Source organism: Aythya fuligula, chromosome 15 (assembly GCF_009819795.1).
Source record: "Aythya fuligula isolate bAytFul2 chromosome 15, bAytFul2.pri, whole genome shotgun sequence".
Lineage (NCBI taxonomy): Eukaryota > Metazoa > Chordata > Aves > Anseriformes > Anatidae > Aythya > Aythya fuligula.
Window position 1 is genome coordinate 1,516,627 of NC_045573.1, and position 9,892 is coordinate 1,526,518.

The 9,892-nt window shown below is 59.8% G+C and overlaps 1 protein-coding gene across 1 annotated transcript in view; it reads right to left on the reverse strand.

Moving 5' to 3' along the window:
- Positions 1–2,986, reverse strand: part of SLC9A3R2 (SLC9A3 regulator 2) — a 32,776-nt gene extending 29,790 nt beyond the window's left edge. Inside the window, exon 1 of the mRNA XM_032197813.1 lies at positions 2,761–2,986. Within this exon, the coding sequence (XP_032053704.1) occupies positions 2,761–2,970 (210 nt within the window). The 5' untranslated portion in view covers positions 2,971–2,986. The remainder of the gene's footprint in view (positions 1–2,760) is intronic.
- Between the last annotated feature and the right edge of the window lie 6,906 nt (positions 2,987–9,892).

The window sequence follows — 9,892 nt, forward strand, 5'->3', positions numbered from 1 at the left end:
ACCCTTCCAAACCAGCTGCAACCTCATGACAGCAGAGGAGAGAGAGCAGAAGCACCCTAATGCACTGCAGCTCCATAACACACGCTATGGCACAGTGGCCCAGCTGCCCCCCAGCTCCACACGGGCACAGCAGCAATGGAAGCAGCATCCTCCCAGCCCCACTCTGGCACTGCCACAAGTGCTGAGGGCTGTGCTGGGACACGGAGCAGGCACAAATCCCCTCCCTCCATGCCAGAAGGCCTTGCCATGACAAGCCAGCTGGGCAGCAAGGTGCTTTGGAGATGGAGCAGAGCAGCAACCAGGCGCAGAGCCCAGTAACCTACCCGCCTCCGAGCCATGGCCACCACCTCGCTCGCAGCTTTTCTGAAGGCAACTCAGCCTCCCCGACACATCCGGACCTTCCCAGTGCTGCTCCCAGCCCCACATCCTCCGCGGCTCCACCCAGACTGGCTCCCACCCCGGCTGCACCAGCACCAGCCTGGCGGAGCCCGCTGGACCCGTCCACTCCAGCAAACTCCAACTGGCTGGGAAGGAGACCCACAGAGATGGCACAGTTCCCCCTCCTGCTCTGGATGTGATGCCTCCACCCTCACACAGCTCTTACATCCCCATGGGGGACCTGAAGGCTTTCTTGCACCACCTTTTAACAGCACCACTTGGTCATCTTTGCGCTCACCTCGCTGGTGCAGAGGCTTGTAGAAGGGTTCCCATCCGAGACCTCCCCACGTACAGAGACCACCACGGCATGAGCTCCCCATGGAGCCGGGGCTGCTCCTGGCCACCAGCAGCATGGATCCACCAGGAGCCCTTTGCTCCCACCAGCTGCTGGACACAGCCCCCAGCTCTGCCTGCCCTGGGACATTTGCCACACTGTGAGATTTAAGCACAGCTTCTCTCCAAGGCAGGGCTGGCACAAGGCAGGCAGAGGCTGGCTACCCGGAGCCTCAGCACCCACTGGGGCTGGGCACAGGTCGAAGGCAGCACCCAGCTGCTCTGCCCACCCGCCGGGAGGAGGCAAGCGAGCAGCCCGGACACGGTTCTCACCCCAGATGGGAACAGGACACCCTGAGAACACGTCCTGCCTTCAATCCTTGGGGAAGGCCGTGGAAACAGAGCACAGACGCAAATATCATCAAGTTCAACCCGAAACATAGTTGCACCACATAGGAAGGCCTTGTCTGCTCCTGGCTCCGTCCTGCCACAGCTTCAGATGCGCTTGGAGAAGTGCTCACCCAAGGACAGGGACTGCAACAGCACCAGGAGGAGAGGCCACGGCGAGCCCGGCTGCGCTCAGCCATCCACAGGAGCCAACATTCAACCACCACATCACCCACCTGCCTGCACGCTCAGACACTGATGACACCGCAGTGGGAGCACTTCAGGACAGCGAGCTCCACGACAGCCCGGGTGGGATGCTCCATCCATACTCCATCCCATCCCACCCCACAGCAGGCTCAATCCTGCCTCTGCCAGCTGGAAATGGAAGAAGGAAAATCTCTCCATTTCACTTTACCTACAAGCCCCCCCGCACGTTTCAGGGACACGTGCTGCTGTCTTGGCGCTATCGCTCACTCCCCAGCATCCGATTTTCAGCAGGGAGCTCTGCTGGCTTCCAGTGGGGGACAGCAGCCCAGCTCTCTGCCCAGCTACATCAAAGACATGGATCCTCCTTCAGTCACATTCAAGACAAACATCAACTTTTACACAGCTGGCTGAGATCATCAAAACAAGCTAAATTAGCATGAAAGACCCCAAAAAGCTTTCCTGGAGTCACCAGGACTGGCCATGATGCCCCGGAGGGCTCTGCCTTGCCCTGAGCACACCAACATCCATGCCAGCAGGGGAAACCCAGAACCCACACACCCCCAAAACACCACCGGGGCTGCAGCCTGCACCAGCCACATCCCTGCTTGGCCCCGATAAAGCTCCAGCAGCGGGTGCCAGGCGCGTGCTTTAAGTTACTACAACACTACACCCCACAGAGCCCTGCAGGCCACGAGGCAGATGGGGACACGGGGTGCTGTGCCCCTGCAAGGGACAGCGGCTCCAGCCAGCCCGGAGCAGCCCCAAGCTCCCCGCCTGTTTTCTGGACAGGGCTGTTTAACAAACACGAGTTTTGATTTTATAAACAGAAAAGGACAAGGCCTGAAGCACGCAGCTTCTGCAGCAGAGCTGGGAAGCAGCTCGCTTGGATCCCCCCCAGCTGCGGCCACGGTCTCCCACCAGATGTTATTCCCCTACCAGCCCTATCTCACTTAAGCCACTCCAACTGCTGAACGCCTGCAGAGCTTTATCAGTAGATTCGGAGGCATCCTCGCCCGCTCCGTGCTGCAGAAGGAGCTTGCCCAAAGTGGCCGAGGGAACGCGGAGCAGAGCCGGAAACACAGCCCGGCTCCCCCGGCTGCTTTTCGCCAAGGATTGCATAACGCGGCGGTGCCCAGCAGTGCCCCAGCACCTTCACCTTCCCCCCCCTCGCCCACCCGACGGGCTGTTAGCACCCCTACCCCAGCCCTGCACGGCATGGGGAACAGCACAGCCCCCCTGCTGCTCCGGGGGGGGGCGAGGCTGCATCCCCTAGCAGATGTAGCCCAGCACCGGGGGGCACCCAGCGCGCCCCAACCCCCCGGGACCCTCCCTTGGCGACATTTGGGGAGCCCTCCCCCTCTCCTCCCGACCCAGCCCGTTCGCGGAGGCCAGCACGGGGGTGGGTGCTGGGTTTGGGGGGGTGAGGGGGGGGTCGCGGGGGTCCCGTGCCCGGACCTGGTGGTGCGTCTCCTGCTCCACGTTGAGCCCGTTCACCTCCACGACGCGGTCCCCGGCGCGCAGCCCCGCCGCCTCGGCGGGGGAACCGGGCTCCACTTTGCGGATGAACTGCCCGCTTTTGCCCTTCTCGCCGTGCAGGTGGAAGCCGTAGCCGTTTTCCCCTTTCAGCATGTGGCACAGCCGCGGTTTCAGCTGGTCCTTGGCCATGGCCGGGCTCGGCGGAGCGGAGCGGAACGGAGCGGGGCGGGGGCGGCCGCGGGGCCCTTTTTATGCGCGGCGCGGGGCGGGCGCGGGGCGGCGGGGAGCGGAGGGGCGGGACGGGGCCGGCAGCGGGGCCGGGGCCGGCTCGGGGGCTGGGGTTTGGGCTGGGATTGGGATCGGGGCTGGGATTGGGGCCGGGGCCGGGGCTGTGCGCAGCGCGGCCATGCTGCGCGCTGCCCGCGGCGCCGGGAGCAAGGCGGGCGGGGAGGGGACGGCCACCGGGAACGGGGACGGGGACGGGCGGGGAGAGGCGGAGCCGGAGCTGGGGACGGGGATGGGGATGGGGACGGGGACGGAGCGGGAGGAGCCGGGAACGGAGCTGGAAGGAACCGGTGGAGCCTCCCGGGGCCGATGGAGCGGGGAGCGCACGGAGCGGGGATGCCCGGGGGGCGCATGCAGCGGAGCCGCCCGGGGCTGCCGGGGGCTGAGCGGGACCCCCCGGGGCTGAGCGGGACCCCCCGGGGCTGCCGGGGGCTGAGCGGACCCCCCAGGACTCTGCTCCGGCCCCCGTTGCCCCCACCCTCGGCTCAGCACAGAGCCCCCGGGCTGCAGGGAGTGGGACCCCCGAGGGGCCAGGGCCGGAGCCCCGCAGCCCAGCCTGGCCCTGCAGTCGCCCCTCTGCCCTCCAGCCCTGCGAGGAGCACCCCGACACGGGAGGGAAGCTGGAGCTGAGCCCCTGAGCCTGAGCTGCTGGGTGCGAAGCGGGCAGGATGCAGCCCGGCCACTCTGCCCACCCTGCCACAGCCCTGGCTGCGGGGAGATGCAGAGCTCTTTGGGAGCATCTCTGATCCAGCCAGTCCAGCACATGTGGAGCTGCCCACTGATGTGGGCATCCCTTCACGTGAAGGAGCTCAGAAATGGGGTGCTCAGCTCCATGCTGAGGACCAGCCCCAGGGCCAGCTGCCACAGGCATGTCCTTCCCACAGCCCATTCGCCTCTGTTTCTGCAGAGCACTGAGGTGTCCCCCAGTGATGTCCCCAGCTTGGTACACGTGTAACTTCTAGCAAATATTTTGTGTCCCCCAAATACCAGGCCACGGGGATGGGGTTATGAGCTTGCAGGCCTGCAGCTCTGTGAGCAGCATTTCTGTCAGGAGAGCCTCTTGCTGCAGCCCCTGTTCCCAGCTGAGCAGCCGTCCAGGTCCCACTGTGGAACACGCTTGCTCTGGTGGAAAACAGAGATTCCCATCTTTGCCCCTTCACATCCCTGATCTTCATTTCCTTGAAATCTGCAAGGAGGAAATGACCCAGATTAGTTGTCCCAGAGCTGGTGCTGCCGTGTCATGTTCCCAGCTCACAGGTTTTCTAGCTCTCCTCCGTGGCATTTCTCCCGCCCCAACTGCTTTCCTAGCAGATTTTTATAGAGCTGAAGCAAACGCAGTGGCCAGCTTGAGGTGGTAAATAGAACTCTCCAGAGGTGAATATTGAGTTGCTTTTAATTTGCAGTCTGCTTAAAATAAAATAAAATGAAATAAAGATTTCCACTAAAGTTCTGCATGAAACTGGAAGGTGTTGGACCCAAAAAGATGCTTGCTGACGTGTCTGCACTGCTATCCTGGAAAAAAAAAGGCATTGCTGTTCTCTCCGGGACTTCCCACCCCCGTTTCCTACAGGCAGCACGGGCAGCGGGGTGGTGCACCAGGAGGGGCAGCTGTCACTGGGCGCAGACCCCCGGGACCCCCGGTGGGGGCACAGCCCCCCAGGAGCTCTGGGATCTGTGGCTGAGGTCTCGGTTCCAGCCCCACACCGCCAGGTTTGCTCCCTGCAGCGCTGCAGAAGCGCCGAGCCCTGCGCAAAGCCTGCGGTGACATGAGAGGAGGCCGGCGAGCCGGGGAACTCGGAGACCATTTCATTTGCTGTATAACATAACTACTCCCCTGAGCCTCTTTGTGGAGTCCTGAAGCTTTTTTTTTTTTTTTTTTTATCAGGCTAGAGGAGTGCGAATAATTGATTTTTCCACTCAGTGGCCAAACCAAAAAACTGGAGGGAGGGGGAGAGGAGAAGGAATTGTTTCAAGTTTATTTGAACAAAAAAGTTATTCTTTTTATTCAGTGCAATAAAAGCACAAGTGAGAAAATCTTTTGGGTGGTCAGACAGAACATTTTAACCCTTTGGGGCATTTTTTTTAAAGTGTTGATGGCTTGTAAAGTAAAAAGGGGGGAAATATCATTTCAAAGAGCTGAAAACGGAATGTTTGCATTTTCCCAAAATGCTTATTTTTTAACTTAAATATTTTCTAAAGTATGACCTGAATTTGTTAACATTTTTCAAACTCATCATCCCCAGAAGGCATCCAGCTTCATGTAAAGCAGTTGGAAAGAACCTGAAACCACGTTGTGCAAGTGTTCACCCTCACATGATACAAACCCCCCCAGTTCTCAGTGTGAGCTTGCCGCTTCCCAAGCCACAGCCGCCCATTTGTGGCCCATCAGAGCCAAAAAGAGGGGAGACCATGGGGGGGTTCCCGCACCTTCTGGTACCACAGAGCCGTGATTAGACTCAGCAGACACCTCGCAGATGATTTTCCCTTCCACATACCTCTCTGGGTGTTGATTCATGCAAACAGCTACGTCCTAATTGGGCTCACCCGAAAGCTGGGGAAGTTTTCGGGACCCGTGTGCTAATTGACCTGGGAGGGTCTGAGGCTCCTGGTTTGACACCTGCCTGTAATTCATCCCTGCGTGAAGCCGTGGCACGGGGTCACACCTGTGTGCCAACTCTGTTTGCTTTCGGCCTGGCAGGTTGTGTAACCGCCTCAAAACACACACACACGCTCCAAAAGTTTCACAACGGCAGAAATGCGGGCGGACGGGCAGGCTCCCCGCGCTGGAGGAGCGGCAGATCTCTAAGGCTCATAGCTTAAGGCCTGCCTTATATTCACAACGTGGCAAAAATTTGGCTGCTCAACCCGAGCCTGCTCCCGCTGGCTCATTTTGAGCTGGTGGAAGGGCGATAGGGCAGGTGGTGGAGGGGGTTTTCTGAGGCTGGTGATGGAGCCGCTAGGCCGCGAGCTTCCAAAGAAAGTTTTGCACGTGCCTTCGGGCCATCTTCCACCTGAGAGGCATTTTTGGCCCGACCAACGGGGTGTTTTCAAGCTGCCACGACACCGGCGCTCCCTTCGCCTCCTCTGCACGCAGCGTTCGTCAGACACCCGTCCCACCTCAGCCGTGGGAGCGGGCAGCTGCTGACGGGGTACGGCTCTTCCTCCCACACAGCCTCCTCCTCCTCCCTGCCAGCACCCTCTGACCAGATCTAGCAGTGATGTCCCACACCAGCAGCCGTGGGGGGCCATTGCCACCAGTGTAACTATCCCTGAGCACTAAGAACCGACGTCCTAGGCTTTCCCAGGTGCCCCTGGCATGGACATGGTGACAATTTGAGCTGCCTTCCCCCCTCGTGTGGGGTGGCCGTGCCCGGTGGTCCCGTCAGGGCTCTCAGTGGTGTGTTTGTGCTGCAGGAGGGCCCGGGAGCAAGGGGAGGGCTTGTGCAATGTGCCGCCTCGCTTTCTCCAGGCCTCTGTGTGTGGCACTATTGAGCTGTAAACAATTTCCAGGTGAGATTTATAGGGATAGGAGAATTAATCATCGGGAGGATTAATCACACGCCTTGTGGGTTGCAAAAGTCCGGGCAGCTCAGCTGTGCTGCCGGGAGCTGGGGGTGCCTGTTTCACAGGCTGGCAGATAGGGATCTGCCCGAGCCCTTTGTTATTTGCAACCAGATAACAGAGCTGTGGGTGCTGCGCCAGACGGCACTTGGCATCGTGCAGGGACCTGGTTGCTGACTGTCCATCCCTGTCCGAGGAATACCTGCGTGTGTCTGCTGCAGAACACAGAAAATACCAACTAGTGTTCCCAGGAAGACATCCGTCACTCTCCCCACTTGTTTGCTCCCATCATTCCAGCACTCTAAAAAGGAAAATTGGGCACTGACATTTCCAGCAAGGGCCATGAATGCCCACGGGTGGGTCCCAGACCCTCACCCAAGGCTGTGCACTCCCTTTATTCAGCGAGTCCGTCGGGATGCCCGGTGCCTCTCCCAGATGCTAACAATTACCACCCTGCTCAATTCAGTCCAGCACCAGAGACAACAGGCTCTGCTAGCAAGTAATTAGCCCTGTTCATTTTATTAAATAGCCAGGGCAGCATGCTAATTGCATGCTTTGCTTCAGGCTCAGTAAATCGGAACTGCAAGTGGATGTAAGAGAGAGCAGCACCGAGCCCTCCAGCGGGCTCTGGAGCACCCATTCCTGGGAGCACCCATCCCTGGGAGCTTCCACCCCAAGAGCTTCTACCCCATGAGCACCCACCCCATGGCCACCCATCCCCGGGTGTACCCATCCCCAAAGCACCCACCCCGGGCGAGGCTGGTGGCGGAGCAGTGCCGGTGCCCACGTCTGCGGAAATAGCAGTGTGGCCGGGGGGGAACTCCCCGGGCAGGAATGCACCCATAAGATCACTGCTGGGCCCAGCCAGGCCAGCAGTGCTGCTGCTGGGTGAGAAAGTCATCATTCAGCCACACCGTGGATGGGCATGGGGCTGGCACAGTGCTCCCCAGCCCTCAGGATGGGAGCATGGGGCCCTGCCCCTGGTGTTTCCCCTTTGGGCACCTGGGAACAGCCCCAGGCTGCTCCAGCTCGGTGAGGGAGACCTCTGCCTGCATCTCAGAGCCCTCGTTGCCTTATCAGCACTCTGAACAACTTTGAAATAGGCCAAGCCGAAAGCACAGAGATAGTGTTATCTCCCTGCTCTCTGCATCTCCTCGCCCTTATCTCCAGCCTTTCAATTCCCCAAAGCGGCATCAGCATGAGGCTGTGGACAGCCCGCGGGCTGGGAACTCGCCTGCTGCAGACCCGGCACAGCCTGGCACATCTTGGCACATCCCAGTACAGCCGGGCACGACACGGCATCAGGTCCACAGGGACCTCCGGGGCCATCTCCCACACCACCGGGGCTACCAGCCCTGCCGAGGGCTCACCACCCCAGCCCATCGCTGCCCTGACACAGAGGGGCTCAGCCCTGGCCTGGCGGGGTGAGGAGCAGCTCCTGGGCAGCTCCAGTGGGGAGGAAATCCCTCGGAGAGTTTTCTTCCTCTCGGAGCGCTCAGGGCCCCGCAGCCTTTGTGTGCACAGCCCCAAGCAGGAGCCTGCGTCAGCTCCTGGGGGCTGCGGTTCCTGCCCCAGACCTGAGCAGCCACGGCCTGGCCCCGTGTGCCCGGTGGATGCCGCTGGCCTCCTGGGAGAGGCTGGGAGCCGGGAAGGAAACGGAGCCGCCCTGGGCTCAGGCCGGGAGGGGTGGGACGCCTTCCTGCACGCCACAGCCCCCAGGATTCGCCCATCACTTGGGCTGGAACAAAACGCACCCGCTGGGTGATGGAGAGCCCTGGCTGGGAGATACGGAGAGCAGCGGGTCAGCCTCAGCCCCAAGCTCCCAGCCCCAAGCTGGTTTTGGCAGGGCCTATGCAGGCAGGAGGGCACCCATGGGAGCTGCCCCCTCCAGGGATGTGGTTCGGAGCCCCTGCCCTGCTCCCAGCTCTCCTGTCCCACAGCATCGGCACGGCCACAAGATGGCATGGCAAAGCCACCCGGTGCCACCCTGTTCCCCCTGCAAGCAGCTTTCCCCCCCAAAAAAAACAGTGCTGTATTTTGTCTCAGGATCCCCCCAGTCCAGGCACACAGACCCTGGAGCATCTGCATGGCCATGGGCAGGATGGAGGCAAAGCCCTCCTGGGGCTTGTCTTTAAGAAGGGATTGGATTAATGCTTGTCGGAGAGGGGTAATTAAATGCCTTTGTAAGGTTGCTTCCTGTTTACTGGGATTGTTGACCCAAGGGAATGCTCAGACGTCTCCAGAGAGCTGAGAGCACAAGGGAAATTACTTTGCCCCAGCAAAGTTTTCCCTTTGGGGAATCAGCTCATGCTCCTCCTCCGCAGCAGGGAGAAATATTTTACAAGGTAAAAGGGCTTGTGCTTAACCGAGCATCTGCTGGTTTTGCCCCAGTATCGACGCACACGAGTGCTTCTTTCCTACGCAGGGGGGTGGGAGCACACCCAAGTCGTGTCTCTCATCACATCGCCCCTCCTCGCCCTCTCTGTGCACCCCCAGTGCGATGCTGACCTTTACGTTTCTCACCTCATTTTGCCACTTACCTCCATGAGAACAGCAACCCGCCTCTGCGGCCACTCCACAGGCTGATTGGCGCTGCAGCAGCCCCAGCCCTGCTCAAGTGCAACAGCCTAATGGGTTGGGGGCAATTATCTGCCATTTGTGCCATCCGTGTACCGTGCTGCACTAATGAAGAGCAGGAATTTGGAAGAAAATTGAAATCGTGGGGGAAACAGAGAGGGGACACAGAGGGGAAACCGATCCTTCATGTGTAAAACACTGAAATGCCCCCTGGCAAGCACCAGCAGGGATTTTCCCTTCTGATGGGCAGCAGGCAGCCCTGCTGTGCCCATGCTGTGATCCCACCACGGGAGCTGAGCTCCCCAAAATCCAGACCCCACCCATCCCAGTGTGTGTTACTGCCTCGGCCCCGCTGGCTCAGCACCCACACCCTGTTTCAGTGGGGAAAAACTTTTCTGTTTCATCAGCAGAGATGAATACAAAATTAAGCTCTAAACAGGCAGACAAGCAACCAGAGCAGAGGACTTGCAGAGCTTTTGTTCAGCAGAGTCCAGGACAGATTTCAAACTTTGTCCTCTTAGCTGAGAGCCCCCCGGCAGTAACTCCCCAAAGGGCACTAAAGGAGATTCACTGTAAGGCTGCAGAAGAAACTCTGTCAAGGAGTTAGATCACATCAGAAAAATCTGGGAGTGACCGGAACACCAAAGCGTCTGAGCCCTGTCTGAGCCATACCAGCTTCTGCTAAAAT